At 50.5% G+C, this 18,878-nt stretch overlaps 1 protein-coding gene across 5 annotated transcripts in view; it reads right to left on the bottom strand.

Annotated features, from left to right (window-relative positions):
• MYRIP (myosin VIIA and Rab interacting protein) overlaps positions 1 to 18,878 on the bottom strand; it is a 2,049,246-nt gene that overhangs the window by 371,166 nt on the left and 1,659,202 nt on the right. For all 5 annotated transcript variants that reach the window (XM_069648262.1, XM_069648265.1, XM_069648266.1 and 2 more), the window contains exon 13: positions 12,936 to 13,097. In XM_069648262.1, coding sequence (XP_069504363.1) covers positions 12,936 to 13,097 — 162 coding nt within the window. The remainder of the gene's footprint in view (positions 1 to 12,935; positions 13,098 to 18,878) is intronic.

Genomic DNA, 18,878 nt, shown 5'->3' with positions numbered 1-18,878 from the left:
AGGACGGCCATCCTGCAGTTCTGGTGTATCGGGAGATCGCTGCCAGATGTATCTTGATGGAAGCGTGAGCTAGTCCAGCTTTGGCCAGGGACAGTAGGTATGGTAGCACTTGAGGTGCCATAATCCGTAGAGGGTTGATCTTCTGTCCACTTATGTCCGTAGCACCACTTGAGAGTAGAGGACACCCTGGCCTTTGCAAGAACCTCTCTGCAGTCTGCCGGGATATCGTTCCCTCCAAACTCTAGTGCTGCAGGAGCCAGGCCTGCACGTTCAGCGACTCCGGGTCGTGATGAAGGATGGCACCTCCCTCTCTGGAGAGAAGATCTGCGTCCGTCGACAGCTTGACTGGTGGGGATGCTGAGAGGTCCAGAAGGTCCGGGAACCAGATCGATCTCGGCCACGCCGTTGCGACGAGGATCATCCTGCACTGGGACCTCTTGAGCTGGCTGATGAGTCAAAGCAGCAGCAGCAACAGAGGAAATGCATACAGGAACAGGCCGTCCCAGGGGAACGAGAAAGCATCGCCCATGCTCCTCAGCTGGGGAAACCTGCTGGCGAACCTCTGGCACTTGGAGTTCGTTGCCGTCGCGAACAGATCGATCTGGGGTTTGCCCCATCGTTGGAAGAGCCGATCCACTTGATCCTGGCGTAGTTCCCACTCGTGGCACGAGCGCAGCTCCCTGCTGAGTGAGTCGGCAATGGTGTTTTTGATTCCTGCCAGATGGAAGGGAACCAGAAACATCCCCTGGGCGACGGCCCAGTGCCACAGATCCTGGGCCTTCTTGGCTAGGGCTGGGGATCTGGTGCCTCCCTGCTTCCGGATGTAGAACATCATGGTGGTATTGTCGGTGAAGATCCTCACGACCTTGCCCTTGAGGGACGGGAGGAACGACTTGAGCGCCCAGAACACGGCGCGGAGCTCCAAGATGTTGATGTGGAGAGACCTCTCCTCCGGGAGCCAAAGGCCTCTTGTGTGGAGATCTCTGGTGTGTGCACCCCATCCCTCCAGGGAGGCGTCCATCGTCACCGTCTCCTGATGTGCCGGGGTCTGGAAGTCCGTGCCCGCCTTGAGGTGTGCACGGGTGCCCGACCACTGAATCGCCCAACGAAAAACCTCGTTGATTGGGATCTTGTCTTCGAAGCTGCCCGCCGCTTGCATCCAGCGGGCGTTGAGGAACTCCTGTAGAGGACGCATCCGTAGCCTGCACAGGCGCACTAGATGGATGCATGAGGACATCATTCCGAGGAGGGACTTGATGGATCACACCCTGGCCACGTCCGTGGCTAGCAGGCGCTGCACCTTGCCTAAAATGGCCTTCGTCCTTTCCTCCGACGGAGACGCCAATCGTTGCACTGTATCGAGCTTCGCTCCAAGAAACAGTGCCACCTGCGACGGAACCAAATGGGATTTCGGGTAGTTGATGGAGAAACCCAGCTCCGTGAGTAAGCGGACAGCCTTCGCCGTGTGCTCGACGGCGAGTTCTCTTGACCTTGCACAGATGAGCCAGTCGTCCAGGTAGGGGTAGATGTGGATCCCCTGAAGGTGCAGCCACGCCGCCACTGGTGCTAGGCACTTGGTGAACACCCTGGGTGCCGACTTCAATCCGAATGGCAGAGCTCTGAATTGGTAGTGGCGACCTTGGACTACGAATCAGAGGAACTTTTGGTGTCCTTTTAGGATGGGGATGTTGAAGTAAGCATCCTCCAAGTCCAACGACGATAGGAAGTCGCCCTCCTCCAGCTGTCCCAGCACGTGCTGGAGAGTGACCATCCTGAACTTCAGTGCCTTGATGTATTTGTTCAATCGACGTAGGGCCAGGATGGGGCGCCAACCGCCTGCCTTCTTTCGGACGAGGAAGTATCTTGAGTATACTCCGGAGCCTCGGAGCCTCTTGGGGACAAGCTCGATGGCCCCTTTCTTGAGCATCACCTTTACCTCCAACAGCAGTTGAGGGACGTGATTTTCCTTCCTGGCCACGGGAGGAATGCAGGGACACTTCTTTAGAAATTCGAGAGTGTGCCCGTGGGCCAGGGCATCCAGCACCAAACGGTCGGTGGAGATGGACTCCCACATGCTGACAAACTTCGCCAGCCGGCCTCCCACCGGGGTGCTTCGGTGGGGGCCCGACGCTACGGCCGGTTCAATCTTGCTTGGAGGCGGCCTTGCTGACGAGATCCTCCTTGCTTGCCGCGACCTCTGTAAGCCTCCTGGGACGAGAAGCGGGCCGCCTGGCGGTACGTAGAGGAGCCACCACCTTATCCCTTGGAGGCACCCTGTCTGCCTCCAGTGCTCCGAAAGGGCCGTCGTTGCTGAAGGACTCCCAGGGCTCGGGCTGTCTCAGTGTCGGCCTTGATGACCTGCAGCGACTCATCCACCATTTTCCCAAACAGGTTGTTGCTGTCGAACGGCATGTCCAAAACCCTGGTCTGCACGTCCTGACGGAAGTCTGTCGCCTTGAGCCAGCCACGTCATCGAAGGCAAACACCGTTGCCTAACTGGCAAAACCCGGTGTCTGCAATGTCCATTTCCACCGTTATGGCGTGGTCCGATGCAATCTCACCTTCCTGCAGAATCTGCAAGGCCTCTGCGCTCTTGTCATCTGGTAGGAAGTCCAGTAGGGGAGCTATCTTGTACCATAGCTCCCTGTCGTAACGGGCCACAATTGCTAAGGCGTTGGCCGCCTTAATTGTCGTCGCCGCCGACGAGATGACCCGTCGCCCCATGGCATCCAATTTCTTACCCTCGCCGTCAGGTGGGGAAGTAGAGGTTGAGGCTGTCGCCCCAGCCGCCTTCTTCTTGGCCACCGCTGAGACGACCGAATCCGGCGTAGGTTGAGCCCTGAGGCACAAGGGGGTCGTGTCGGGGACCCGGTACTTCTTCTCGTACCTCTCCCTCTTGGCAGGCGTCGTGGATGGGTTCTTCAGGATCGCAAGTCCCTCGTCCCAGATATCGTCGAGTAATGGTACTGCGAGGGCCGTTTTCTCTTGGCCTCTCGCTGTTGATAGAGGAAACCCTCCTTCTTTTGTTCCTCGGGGGCAGAGCTGGAAGAGCTTAGATGCCCTGGCGATCATGGCGTGAAAGGAGCCAATTTCTTCGGGCGGGGAGGCCCGAGGGAGTGGTGATGGAAGGTCCGTCCCTGTCGTCGCCGTGTCATCTCTGGGGTCCGGTGAGGGGGATGAGGGCTCCACGGGTCATAAGTGCATGAAGGGCGGGGGGGATGAACTCTCCTCCGCTTGTTCGGAGGGCTTCCCGACAGGCCCAGTTCAGGATCGTCCGCCGGGGTTCATGGTAATCTCGTCCTTATCTCTGTGCATAAGGTTTGGATTGCCATCAAAATGGCGGCCGAGTTGTCCTGAGTCTCGGCCAATGACTGCGACGGGAGGGATGGCTGCTCCTCCACTGGGGCCTCGTCGGCACCACCGTCGCTTTCTTTGACCACCTCTTTGGGATCCCTCCCATGGGATCGTACCTTCTCGAACCTCTTGTTGAGGTTCTTCACGGTTTCCACCAGCTCCTCCTCAGAGGCTGAATCCGTGTCCGTAATGGCCACCGGCCCCCCCCGTCTTTTTCCACCGGGGTCTTCACGGGGGTCTTGTCGATGGGCTGGAAAGAGGATTCCCTCCGTGGTGGCAGGGAAACTCTGGGCCCCGAGATCGCCTCCACTGGTGCAGCCTCCCAGGCTTCGCCAGGGCCGCCGTGACTCCCTCGATAGAGGCCTTAGCCGGGTGAATCAAGGCCTTCGCCACCTTGGGCGCACTTGAGGCCTTCACCTTGGGGGGAGGGTCACCGCCTCGCTCCCCCTCGGCCGAATCCTTCGAGATCGACCGGGGCCTCTCCAGAAGCTTACCCGGGTTCTCGGATTTCCTCTTCCCCGAACAAGAGCGTTGGCTCGTGGTTGATGGTGCCAGGGAAGGTGCGCCCTGCCTGGCAGCCGAAGAGCCCGACCGTTCGGCGCTCCCGGTGCCTGCGGACTTGCGGTGCTTAGCCTTCGCTGGGGAGCCCTCACAGGACTTAGAAGACCGCTCAGACCTTTTCTTCTTCTCACCTGCTGGGCCCTTCTCCAGCCAGCTGGCGAGGCTGGAACGACGATCCCTCATGGTCCATTCCGATAGGTTCTTGCAGAACGCACAGTCCTTCTCCACGTGCGTCTTGTCCTCATGAAGGCAGTAGAGACATCTCGAATGCTCGTCCTCCTTGAAAACATTCTGTAACCCGCATCCAGGGCAGTTCCTGAACAGCTTGGATCCGGGCGTCGAGCTTCCCTCGTCCTGGGCCATGTCCATGGTAGGCCTCAGATCTTCCGGAATCCTCCAAGAAGCGTAACTCGACTAAAACTTCACCCTTGAGGGGTGTAGAAAATTCCGAAACGGGTCCCCGTTGATCGGAAGTAGAACGGTGGAGCTTGAGGCTCGATTTAACCGAAAAATGAGAAAATCTCTTTGAAAAAAGCGCGAAAACGCAGTAAAAGCTTGAGAGCTATAGCACGAGGACTCCCATCACTTGAAGATGCTGTAAAAATCTGAGGATGGCTGCCAGGGGAGGGGCTTAGGGAGAGGGCAGTCATTGGCTGGGAGCAGTTTGACCCAGAGACCAGTGATTGGTTACTACTAAGAAAGACCGATCAGAAACGAAACTGATACTGATACTGATTTTTTCTTTACTGAGGATTCCCAGCCTGACGACGGGGAATATTCATGAGCATGTGAATCCATGCCAGACCCCATGCTGGAGAACATATTTATTTTATGAAAAAAGCCATATAAAATTAATCAATCCCTCACAACACAGACTTTTATACATGTGATGAGAAACATCAAAGAAAACATCCAAACGTTATACAAAGAGTACAAAAATAGAAAACAATGGTGGGCACAATTAGAATTCTCGTGTCCAAAATTCACAATGCTGGTTACTCAGACAATTTAGTAATCTATACGGTTGTAAGGCCCACATTTCAATGTGACAAGAACAAACACAAGCACTGTTGTAATATCTTGAACAGTGTTTACTTTGTAGTTCGGGAAGAAAAAAGTTCTGGAATGATGATGTAGTTTTTGCTCCTGTGGAATGGGGAATCCGGAAATGCGTTGAGGTCTTATATTGAGAATCTGTTTGATTAAAATAATGTTTTGTTTTTCAAAATCTTTTTCTCTGATATTTTATCTTGAATATACTTCACACATCTTGTTCAACTTTGACTGTTTCCAGTATAGTGGTGTGCAGGGGATGCAAGGGTTCTCAAAGACTAGGGGGGTCATTATGAGGTTGGAGGTAAGGGTAAACAGGTGGACATCACAAGTCAGGAGGACATGCAAAAAACGGCCTACTGAAGCCCGAAAAGTACCTTACCGGCATGGAGTAAATACCAGCATCGCGGACCACCCGTAAACGGCCATATGCAGTGTTCCCAACTGCCACAGGTGCACACAATCAGCACAGGTGGAGGCAATATAGACGGGGCCAGCACAAAAGGAGAACACCCCACCCCTTCCCACACCCAGTCACACACCAAAATGATTCCAATACTACTAGCAATGCTGGGGCTGGAGGACATGATTGCAGTGGAACTCCAGCAACAACAACAACAGGCAGCACAGAGGAGACGCAGGAGGAGGAGGAGGAGGAGGGTGAGGAAGGCCCAGCATGCCCCCAATCCCTCGCATCAGAGCCAGTCCATTCAACCTAAACCCTGAGCAGATCCACACCCTGTACCGTCTTGACCGACACACCATCACCACCATTGTGGACATGATACATGACGACATTGTCAGCCTCATTGAAATACGCACCGCCATCCAACCTCTATGGAAGGTAGTGTCTGTGCTCCACTTCCTGGCCACAGGCACCTACCAGCACACAGTGGGGCACATGCATGGAATATCACAGCCATTATTCTCACGTTCGCTGAACCAAGTGCTCGATGCCCTCCTGAAGCACACAGGTGACCACATTTTCCTACCACGGACAGCCTAGGAGATCTCCAACACCAAAGTTGGTTTCCATTCACTGGCTGGCGTCCCTGGTTGCATTGGCGCCATCGACTGCACCCATGTTGAATTGGTGGTCCCACATGCCATGGTGGCAGTGTACCGCAACCTTAAGTTATACCACTCCATCAACGTGCAAATGGTATGTGACTCAAAAAAGATCATCACACATTGTTGTGCCCGATTTCCCGGATCTACCCATGATTCAATGATCTTGCGGAACTCCACGATACCACGCTACATGGAGCGACATGCAGGGCAGAGATCCTGGCTTCTCAGTGAGTTGCATGTCAGGCTCATGGCATCGCGATGTGGGTAGGTGATTGTGGGGAGAGATGCATACTTCACCTGGCTGAGAGTACCTGAGAGGATGGACCATGCTCATACCCCAAAGCAGGCCAGACTTCACCTGACACCTGACCCCAAAATGCACGACGTAAGCTGCCCTACCATGAAAATGATGCAGTGTTACAACCATTCCATAGCCATCAACATGTACACTGAACATAATCAGACCATAGCCCCCACAACACAATAATGCAGCAACAGGCAGTTAGTATGGCTAATGCACAGCACCAAATACCATCATCAAGAAGGACAGTTCTCAATTACTGCATACAAAGGAGTCACATGAGGGCAAAATACATGAACACATCCCAACACCAACACAGAGGCCCACCAAAGCAGCATGTCCACATCTGTTGTGCAGAGTGAGATCATCATGAGTCTGCCATCAACGGTGACAGGATGAAAGCATACAATTGACCACACGGCGTGGACTACCACAGTGCATGGGCACTCACAAGGAATAGGACACCCCCTGCACCCACTAGACAATGCCACGCACATCTGTCGATCTGATGAATACACACATTGCAGTAACGTCATGAGGCAATATTCATGCATGGACATGTGGGTGCCAACAGAAAATAAATGCATGCTATGGTGTCATTGATACACGTTCCATATGATGTGATCACTTACACATAACCATTCTTGCACACATGCAGGTGATGCAGGCTATCCCTTGAAGAGGCGACTCCTTACCCCAGTCCAGAACCCGCAGAACAGGCATGAAGAGGACTACAATCGTGCGCATACACGTACCCTTGTGGTGATTGAGCAGACATTTGGCCTTTTGAAGGCACGGTTTCGCTGCCTCAGCAGGTCTGGTGGGGCACTCCTGTACGGGCATGAGAAGGTGGGCAAGATCGTCATGGCATGTGTCATGCTACACAATATGTGCATCAGACAGAATGTGCCTCTGACCCCTGACGCTGAACTGCAACCACCTGATGATGAGGATGAGGAGGGTGGAGATGGGGCTGCACTTCAGGGAGGCAGCGATGCACAGGAGGGACGTGCCATGCGTCAGACTTTGATAAACCAATGTTTCTAGCACACATGGATCGGGAGTGTAACATAGAGGCGGGACTCAGAGCACTGGGTGTGTCAGGGACATGGACACTGTAGACTGTTCACCAATAAAGAACACGTACACAATAAACAATGTCCGCTCATTCAAATTCTGATTTCACAACAGGTGTATTGAATAAATTTAACATATTTAGTGCAGAAGCCCTCCACCCCACACACCCTCTTCCCTTTCCCCTCCCCCCTCAACTTCCCCACACACCCTCTCCTCCCTCCCCCTCAACTTCTCCACACACCCTCTCCCCCCTCCCGTTCCCCCCTCAACTTCACCACACACCCTCTCCCCCCTCCCCGTCCCCCATCAACTTCCCCACACATGGTGTGCACTTGCATGCAGCATTGTTCTTCAGGAGTCCGGATTGCTAGGCTGCGCCTACACCCCCTTTCCACTGGCAGCATCGGGTGGACCCCTGTCTGACTTGCGCAAATGTGTCTGGTGGACCCTGCTTCCCATCATTGCACTGTCACTTCAGGGTGACATCATCGTGTAATTCTTTACAGTGTTTCATTTGGGACACCTACCTGCATCAGCCGATGACGGGGCTCCATGCTCCATATCCCCCACTCCTTCAATTGCCTCCATCCTAATGGTGCTTGCACAGATCTCCTCGCAGGGTTGCATCTTTATGGGGGAGGCCGCACCACCACCTGTTGGCATCCCCAAGTTACCGTTGGCAGAGATGATGTTCCGCACGCGTAAGCGCAGGTCGTCCCAGCGCTTCTGGACATCTTTAGCTGTGCGCGGGGTGGTGCCAACGGCACTCACTTTCTGCGCCACCACCGCCCATATCTCTTTTTTGCACTGCACTGCAGGTTGCTGCATGTTAGTGGAGAACACGACATCTGCATTTTCTGCCAGCGTCTCAGCCAGCATGTTGAGCTCCTCTTGTGAGAAGCGCTCCTTGCGCAAGCGCTGCACACTTTTTTTTAAGGGCGTTGGGCATTGTGAAATGCTGCAGGTATATGTTTGTACAGGTATTGTGGTGATATGGGTCCTGGTTACAGAGGCTGGCAATGGATTGTGTTTTTAAAGATGGCCGCCATGCTCTTTCCCATTCCTGTGCGATGACGCTACTTCCGGTTCCGCTTATTAGCGGTGACCGGTGGCATAGATGGCGGTGGAGCAATCTGCGCTTCACGCAATGCCGGTAAAGGTGATTTTTTGCCTTTTAACAGCAGGATGGTAAGGTCGTTACCGGCATGGCGCAAAGCTCGTGCCCGCATACTCGTAATGGCCCTCTAATTGCGGCCTTGAAGCAACACAGACACAGTATTTGCTCCATGCCGGTAAGGGCCGTAACTTACCACCCACCTCGTAATGAGGCCCAAGGACTCTTTTCTTCCTCATAGTCTACCTTGTGCCAGGCTAACATTACTCTCCCCCACCCTGAGTTTTGATAACATATCTACGCTAGATAGCCAAATGGATTTGTTACATAGGTTTGCATACTCTGAATGTATCTCTTCATTCAGGAATGCGTAGACGAACAGGCCCTCACATGGAATGGGGAAGGTTTCTCCCAGACTCTCACTTGAGGTTACCTGCGGGCAAACTAGGTGTAGTTGGAGTTGGCCGCTGTGGCTAATAGGTCCATCTTCCGCTGGCCCATGTTGAGAAAAGACGAAGAATCTAGTTTTGACGGCGTTCCCATTCATGGGAGAATTGCAGCTCCTTGCTGAGGGAGTCTGCATCAGTGCTGTGGATAAAAATGCCTGCACGGTGGAGTGGGGCTGCCGCCAGAGCTCGGCATGTTGTGAAGACTCTTGGAGACGATTTTAGGCCAAAGGGGTACAGCTTTGAACTGGTAATGCTTTTCTTGCACTGCGAAACAGAGAAAGCATCTGTGCTTGCGGTATGTGGGAATGTTGAAGTATGCATCATCCAAGTCCAGAGAGAGGAGGAAGTCTCTGTGTTCCAGCTGGGCGAGAACATATAGCGTGACCATGCAGAACGTTTGCGATTTCAAGAACTTATTGAGCCACCTGAGGTGAAGGATGGGTCCACCAACCATACTCCTTTCTCACCAGGAAATATCTTGAGTACAGTCCATAGGACTGACCTTCCTGCAAGAGGAAGATGCTGTTCCTTTTTGTTTATTGGTTGAATGGAATGGCATGTGCCCAGGAATTTGAGGGTACCAGGTGAACAATGTTGAGCACCCAATTGTCGGTGGAGATGTTGCACCACTGTTCGACAAACTGCGATAACCAGCCTCCTACTGGGGTGCTGAAGTGGGGACCCGGAACCCGATGATGGTCATGCTCGCTTGGGTGTGTTCCACGCCATCTCTGTGTACTCTTGTACGCCTGCGATCTCCCTCGGTATGCCACCTCTGAGGTGGTGCTAGACATATGATGGCCGATAATCTCTGGTGGTTTTTGAAAATCTTTCCTTCCCAGATTGAAAAGGCTGCCTACACTGTTGCAGGGTGCCAAGGAAGCTGGCAGTACTAGTGTCCATCTAAATTGCGTGAAGGGTCTCGTTGACCTTTTTTTCCAGAGGTCGATGCTGTCAAAGGGCATGTTGATGACCTTAGACTGCACGTCGGGCAGAAATTGGTGGCCTTCAGCCACCCCTGGCTCCTCAGAACCGACCATTTCCCATCTGGCGGAACCCTGTGTCTGCAATATCCAAGGCCATGGTGATGGAGTGATCAGATGCAGCTTCACCCTCATGTAGCAAGACCAAAGACTCATTCCTCTTGTCGCCAGGCAGGAAATCCAAGATGGGACCCCTTTTTTACCACAATTCCCAGTCATACTGGGAAAGAATGGGCAATGAATTTGCATCCTGGATCGTAGTAACATTCGTGACAATCACCCACTTTCCAAAACTGCTTTCTTCCTTGTCAGGGTGAACCATGGATGGGGAGGACAGGTTAGTGGATCTCTTCCTTCCTGTAGCCGAGACCACAGAGTCTGGAAATGGCTGAGGGTGAAGATACTTGGGCGCGGTGTCTCGAACTTAATTTTTTCCCCCCAATCATCCTCCTTTGGGTGGCACCGAAAAAAAGGGTTTCTCATGACCAATAAAACATTGTCTCAGATGTCATCGAGCAAATGGATAGCCACCACAGATTTTCTGGAGGCTTCACGACTCTGGAACTGGAAACCTTTTTTCTGTTCCTCCAAAACGAGGTTGAATAGCTTCACTGCTCATGTTAACAGTGCGTGGAAGGACCCCTCCCTATTTCATCTGGTGGAGAACTTGTGGAGGGAACCTCAGAAGGTTCTCCATCTGCTGGCACTAGGTCACCATAAACATTAGTAGTAACATGCGTACCCTGGCTTATGTATGTGTCCGGACCGGTATCCATGTCCATGAGAGCAGCCACTGGGCATAGCAAATGAGGCACTGGTCGAGGAGGCAGAGACTGGGGGATTAGATCTTCCCACGCATGCAGTGCTGGAGTGCTCCTACTAGGGGCACCTTGAGGTACTCGAGGGGGAGACAGTGTTGCAGTTCCGTCACCAAGGTGGTATGCGGAGCAGATCTCTAATGACAAATCCCTAGGTGCCAATGGTGTTCCCACAGGAACTGCAGGGACAGAAGCGGGTGCAGAAGGTGGACGTGGTGGAGGCAACAATTGATAAGGTGCTGGATTAGACACCGGTTGACTTGGTGCCGACAGAATAGGGTCAGGAATTTCTTCTATCTCCTCCTGATCTGAAAATAAAGCCTCCAGAGGCTCATCTTCTGACATGCTAACCTCCTGTAGCATTTGGACAGGTGGTGTTGCAGTAGCCATAGGCACCAGAGAAAACATTTGGTTTCGCCTTGGATGTTCATGGCAAAAAAAAAAAAAGAGTGCTGGCAGCACATCCCTCTCCACATTAGCACTTTTAGCAAAGTAAGGGATCATAGGAGCTTGTGATGTCGTTGTGGGCACTGGCCTGGGAAGTAACACAACCCTGGACATGATGGTAGTAACCATGTACGAGGTGGTCGATGATTTCTTCGTAGATGGTGCAGTCGTGGAAGATTTGGACCTACGACTCATCAACGGGGTCATCAACAGGACTGTCATCAATGTAGATAACGATTTGTGCGTGTGGGTTATCCATGGTGGTGTTGTGGATGTCAATAGACTTTGTTTGACGGAAGACTACAATCCTGTCGTGGTGATCATGGGTGCTTTTATTGTGGACAGAGCCATTGACAATATGGATGACGGGGTCTTGGGCACCATGCCCATGTCCCCTTTTTGGTTTCTCCCCCAGGGAAGTGTCCTCATGAGATCTTGACCTCTTCACAGAAGGAGTTTTTTCTGCAGACCTGCCGATACTGACAGAGGCATGACTTTGAACCGAGGCTGAGTCAGAGGCCCTGGAAACCCCCTCCAGCCAAGTCACCAACCTTCTATGGCTATCCTTTCATGTCTTCATGGAGAAGGACTGGAACATGGAGCAGGCATCCACATTGTGGTCTGGGTGCAGGCAATATATACATGTTCCATGTCAATCATCCACAAACATTTTCTTGAGGCGACACTTCAAGCAGGGCCTCAAAAGGCTCTTATTGCTAGCAATGGCCGTGTGGAGGAGGCAACAAAGTGGAGTAGAGGGCCGGCCTCACACGGCAAGAAGATCTTCTGATGTCCAGATCTTCATCAGCAACGGATCCCTGCTACCAGCAGTCCCAGATGAGTCTGATGATGAAGAAAAAAGGTTGAAGATATACCAAAAATAGATGAAAAAAATGTCGAGGAGCAAAACACAGGGACTCCCAACACGTAAATGTGCAGTCAAAAATCTGAAGATGGCCACCAGAGATGGAGCTAAGGAGGTCTAGTGCCATTGGCTGGGGCAGTATGACCCAAAGTGACAGCAAGAGGCTATTATAATTGACAGGCAGTTTAAGCCTTGAAGCTAAACTGCTTTAATATTTACAGAGGATTCCCAGCCTGATGATGGAGACTATCATGAGCATGTGAATCCATAAAGCTCCCATGCTGGAGAAATACAGCAGAGGAAAACCTGTATCCAAAGAATTCTTATTTTGAGATGTATCTTCGTTCCAACCTTAAAAGCAATGACCAAATGGACCAGAAAGGTGATTTTAAAAAGGCCCTTTTCCTGTCAGTTGGCTGATTTACGATTTCCTTGAGAACCATAACTTGCAAATTAGCAGGTTTGTTTGTTTCATGCTGCAACAACACCATCCATTCAACTACATTTATTCCAGTAAATTTCTAAGCACCGATAAATTCATGACCTAATCACATTACTGACCATGGACCTTATAAATAATGTTAGAGATAGTTTTGAATTCCTAGTTATGTGTCCTGTCTATACTACATCTTGGCCCTTAGTTGAGAGAAGAAATCATGCCAGATAGCCCCTGAGAAAAACCACCATCAAAAATAACGGGCAATAATTGTGTTCATCGATTTACAAATATCATTGAGCTGCAACTATGCTGTCAACCCTGCTTTAGTCAGATTTACAAAAGCAGACATTTCATGATAAACCCCAAGGATGATGAATGGTAGGTAAAAAGCAAAGTTTCCCACCTGGCGCTCCGTATGGTGCACTTGGGCTGCAGCTGTTGCCACCTTATCTTCCAGGTCAGCAAGCTCAGATTCTGTTGAAACGCTACTAATTCTGCGGGCGGAGTCCTCTAAATCACTCAGGTGACTTTCCAAGCCATATACACTGCCCGCAGACAGGTAAACCTGGGAGGAAACAGTGGAGGGCAGTTACTCAGGGTTCAATAACATTAATACTAGCAATGGGAAAAGCTCAACCCGACTTTTGCAACGATGAATGTGATAAACATACAAACATCACAAAACAAATGTCATGCAAGTGGAACACACGATTATCAAATAATTGAAGCTTAAGCCCTTTCACCCAAACAACTGCAATTTACATAGTAGCGAAGTGAGTCGCGCTTGCCCGTGCAGTTGGTACGCTGTTTCTACACATTCTGGAACTGATATTCACAAAACACAGAATGGAAACATTTCATAGATGTTCCTGTACTAACAAACACTTTATTTATTTAAATAGCACTCCTAATCCGAAGGTATCTGGGCGCAAATTTACAAGTTACAATTACAGGTAGTTACAATAACATTTGACAAAGTACATACAATGATTACATTAGAGGAGATACAGTTATAGTACAAGGTGTAACCCAGTTCCAATGCAGAAGTGCATACGGTTCACTAGATCCGTCCATAAAATATGGCTTGAGTCTTTGAAATGCATTATCTTATTATAACTATGCCAAATCATGTTATTTGTTTAAACTTTTGATGAGTGTCATCCTCCATCAGCATTAACTTGCACTGCTTAACTTTAGTTACAAAGTACCACAGGACAGGCAGTAATTGGAGGAATCAGAAACCATGAACCCTGTGGAGCCCTCTGCTCTTTCACACAACAATTGATAGGTTATTTATAACACGCTTAATACCCAGAGGTTTCTAAGCGCGGACCCGGGCATCGAACCTGTGTTGCTCCGTGTCGTCTTGCTTCCAAGGCGAGCATGTTGCCACTGGGCTATCCTCCCGAGACCGATTCTCAGATTGCGGACCTGCATGATAGAGCATGGATGCTGTGTGCTTGTATGTGCTCCCAAAGCAGACATTTTCCAAGTGTTGGATGATATCACAAAATACTGGTTTTCAGGCTTGTTCTCTGTGATAGAGAGCAGCTCCGTAGTTTTGACTAGGAGGACCGGATAAAAGGTACAGGTCACATCCTGGGTGGGTCTCACGGCCCCATTGTAGAGGTTTCACAGTCCACTTAAACTTAACTGTCTGATTCCAAAATATAAATGGTCATCAAATGTGCTAACAGCAGGTAATTTGATTAGCATAAGTAAAAGCTATGATACAAAAAAAGGTAGCAGGCGCCCTTTTCTAGAAAGAACACGGCATGATAACCTGTTCTGTGTTTTTTTTCCCACTTTGAGAGTTGGCAGCCATCGCTTTTTGCTCACTGTACTTTTCTCAAAGGAGGAATCCATTTGCATATCAGTCTTTGTCCCGAACACAAGGGCAGTCCAGCACTGAAATGCCAGGCAAACCTCCTTTGAACAAGAGTACCAACAGCAACCCCATGCAAGTGTTTCAGCCTTGTTGGGCCTCATCAGTAAGGTGGAGCTGTGCCTCTCTGAGCACAGCGAGCAAGGGGTCCACGTCTAGGTTCCCCAAGGTAACTTAGGGTGACCAACCACAAGTTCCTTACAAAAATACAAAAAAGGTAGCCGGTGCCCCTCTCTCGAAAGAACATGGCATGATAACCTGTTCTGTGGTTTTTCCCACTTTGAGAGTCCGCAGCCATCGCTTTTAGCTCACTGTACTTTTCACAAAGGAGGAATTCCATTTGCATATAAGTCTTTGTCCCGCCCACAAGGGCAGTCCAGGACCGAAATGCCAGGCAAACCTCCTTTGAACAAGAATACCAACAGCAACCCCATACACGTGTTTCAGCCTTGTTGGGCCTCATCAGTGAGGTGGAGCTGTGCCTCTCTGAGCACAGCGAGCAAGGGGTCCACGTCTGGGTTCCCCCAGGTAACTTCGGGTGACCAACCCCAAGTTCCTCACAAAAATACAAAAAAGTAGCAGGCGCATGTCTTTAGAAAGCTATGGTTGAAGTAGGCCGTTAATTTAATCTACATAAGCAACATGGGGGTTATTTGTTGAAATCTCTAATTTTTACAGAACCAAAATGCGTCCTTTATGAATGTATACTTTTTCAATATGGTGGCCGTAAGGGTAAGCAGAAATAAAAATAAAAAGATTTTGGTGCTTCCTTCCGGTGATGAAAACTGAGCTTGACTAACAGTATGTCAACGAAACCCATCTAGAGTTTAGGATAACTTGCATAGGAAACATGGCTTTAAGATGATGTCTGGGATGCTGGCATGAACTGAAAGAAGGAAGCAGGCATTCCATCAGCAGACAGGCATATTGAGAGTCTTTAAGTAAAAAATGTATTGTGAAAACTATTTGTCCTGTTCCAATTTGTAGTAATGGAGAGAGTTTTTGAGAAAAGTATAAAATGCTCTTTTAGAAAGCATATGAATGATAATAGTTATTTAATCATAGCACAATAGTCCACTTTCGATTTCAGCTGTTTTAACCTGGTTCAGCAAGCACAGGCTCCTCCAAGGTCTTTGATGAAGCACCATTGCAGCTTTGAATACACTCAACTCAAACCGATCTCACTTCTTTTCTTACTGAAGGGCCAGTAGGCAGTACCCTGCCCTGTTTGTGTCATGCCCTTAGGGACCTTGTCATCATCCTGCTGTATGCATCATATTTTATGTTTGATATTCATAGAGAACAATTACTCCTCTGAAGGGTTTTATGGCACCGAATGGTCATATTAAGAGAGCGCATGTGAACTGCTGTATTCAGATTCTACACAGGGGGTCAACGTTTGTAATGGTTTTCTGGAAATATGATTTACATTTGATTGTACAAGTAGGGGGAGTGGCTTAAGGGCCATGCTGTAGGACTCGTTTCTGTGGAGCTCCTGTTGATCCAGCAAGATCCTTGTAAATAATCGTCATCATACGAGGTGCTTGCGCACAGAAACGGATGCCCGAGTACAAGAAGTGGCCGTGCTAACAGTCGTTCAAGAAGTGGATGAGAAATGGAATGAGAGACGGACATTAAGCGACAGAGAATCTGCGGACCGACACAAAGTCAAAGCAAGATGGCGGACGCAGCTTGACAAAGGAATTGGCAGGCGCAACCTATTGTGTCAAGGAGTTGTCCCAGACCAGATGTGGATGGCGGCTGAGGCTGCAGAAAGATTTTAATAGCGGGTTGCTGCAAGAGCACACTTCAGATGAGGAGAGCCCAGAGGGTTCAGACCCCAAAGGAGTGCACTGGAGGAACCGTGGTGTTTACTTAGCAGCAAGGTGTACGGATGCCGAATGACAGCGATAGGCATGTGTGCAGTGCTGCTGAGGTACTGGAGTGAAGCGTACTGAGGGAGGCGGACGGCGTCATCCTACTGAATTTTTGGAGCCGTCACACGAGGAAGCCACCCAGAAGGTCTGAGGCGGTGGTGGCTGCCCCGTGGCAGCCAGAGGCGGGTTGGGAGATGTCTTGCTAAATATGTACCACAGATCCAAGCAGCAGAGCACAGGGGGCGGCACGAACATTACAATTAATCATTTTATGTCTGCATCCACCGTGGTGCGCCCCGGATCTAGCCTAACAATAGTGCGCTACGCGTTATGAGATTCATAACTGCAGAGCTGCTGCCACTGTGGTCCGTCATCGATCTATTTAAGCAGCGGAACGCCGGAGACGGTAGGCGCAACCCATCAATAGCAGTGCGACTGCTCCCACCACGGTCCGCCTCAAAACGAGGCAAAGCCCAGAAGAGGGGAGTATAGACGCATACACAGCTTCCAGTGTGGTCCGCCAGATGTGGCTCAACGTGTGCACAAACACAGCTGAGTAAGCGAAAAATGTTCCATAAATATCCTGTTGATGCGGCGGCCCGCCCCACAGGGAACGCAACCCAATGAGCTAGCAACGCCCGTGAAAACAGATAACAAGGAGCTGAATGGAAACGAGACACAGAACATAAGAACACTGCCAACTGTTCTGTACAGTGCACACGGGAGGATTGAGACTGGGTCTGAGAAGAAAGCCCCTGCTCCGCAGGGTAGGGAAGCCTCTCAGCCACAGCCACACACTAAACAAAAGAACAGCGACCAATACATAAGCTGTCCCCTGGCACATCCTGGGGACAGGTGCCCACCATAACTGTGTATGGAATGCATTGCATGCTTGGGAAAGGGCATGATGGGAGTTACACTATCAGCCCCGGCCCTCGCACCGGAATAATTAATAGCGCACCAGCAGTCAACAGCTGTGTAACACTGCCAGGAGGTCTGAATAAATTATAACAAGGCCGGAGGACACGAGACCCGGAATGACACACAGGAATATCGCGTTGCAGGAGACAGGAGGGTGACACCGGGAAAAGACCAGAGCTACACGCTGGAGGAGCAGGTCGACAGACACCCGACATAACCCAGCGCTACGCACGTGAGAGAGTGGTCACTGTGAAGGTTCCCCGGTGCAACTAGACACAAGCCAGGATGTGGTTGCGGACCCTGGTTCAAATTTGCGCCCCAGCGTCAGTGCCTGAAAATCCATATTGAACCATCATACAACAACAGCGTGCCCTAAGTGGCCACAAGCGCTACAGGTTGCAAAAGAAAGTTATTATTGCAGTTACACGCCAGCACAGAAGCTGCTTGGACATGTAGGGTTGCAAGAGCAAGACGCTACCCTAGGAGCGGTACAAAAGGGTATGCAACGAAAGGAGCACAACCCCAGGGACCTACATCCCACTTGCCGGAATGATGCCTGTGTACAGCAGAAACCTGTGCAGGGAGTCAGTGTGAAGTACTAGACACAGAAGAAGTAGTAAAGCCATGGCTTCCAAGCCTCAGAAAAGCAAGGCTAAGCAGCTGACGATGGACACTTTTACCAAGCCTGCCTCGACACTGCAGGTGCAAGGTCGCCCCAGGAACAGCCGGCACCTGCAAGAAGATATCAACAGGTCCTAGAGGCCACAGCATCCCTGAAGGAGTCGGTCAAAGCCAAAATTGATGCTATCAGTATTGGTGTGAACCTGTTGAGATAGGACGTGAGGACACTGGCTGAATGCACAGGCACCCTGGAAAAGACAGTTGCAGAACACACGAGCAACCTTAAAGCCACTTCTCAAGACATCAGGGTGCTGCAACAACAAGTGCGCAATCTAGAAGACAGGGCTGAAGATGCAGAAGGCAGGGCTTGGCGCAACAATGTGCAATTTATTGGGCTCCCTGAAGGTGAAGGAAGGAAGGAATACCACGGAATACATCGAGTCCCTGCTAAAACAAGAAATTGGCCCTGGCATCCTCAAGCAGGGATTCACAGTTGAAAGAGCACATTGGCAAGGAAACCACCGCCGGGAGCTCCACCGAGTCCTTAATAGCTTGAATAGTGAACTATTGTGATAGAGGGAAGATCCTGGAGTACTTCCACAAAAGGGGGTACGATGTAACAAGCGTCAGCCACGATAAAAGCTTATCCGGACTACACCCGCCAAGTGCAGAAGTTGGGGATGAACTACATAGGAGTTAAAAGGAGATTACGTTTGTCAAACCTGAAATACGTATCGTTGTATCCGGCCAAACTGAAGGTGATCCATAAAGGCCGCACCATTTTCTTTGACAACCCAGAAGTAGTGCACAAATGGATGGACATGCAGAATCTGCCAACCGAAACGGGGACTGGTCCGAGTCATGGCGAGAAGGATTATACTGCAGACTAAGAACATTGCAGAGGCAAGAGACCACCACACGGGTCAACAATAAGGGGTAACCCTTTCAGATGGTAGCTACAAAACAATGTGATAATGAATGCAGGAGCCCACAACATGGTGCTTATTAGAGCATGCACCACACAGAAACACCTACCCCCAGG

The sequence above is a fragment of the Ambystoma mexicanum genome, chromosome 2q (genome assembly GCF_040938575.1).
Source record: "Ambystoma mexicanum isolate Mex_15411 chromosome 2q, UKY_AmexF1_1, whole genome shotgun sequence".
Taxonomy (NCBI): domain Eukaryota; kingdom Metazoa; phylum Chordata; class Amphibia; order Caudata; family Ambystomatidae; genus Ambystoma; species Ambystoma mexicanum.
This window is presented reverse-complemented; position numbering and strand designations above follow the sequence as displayed.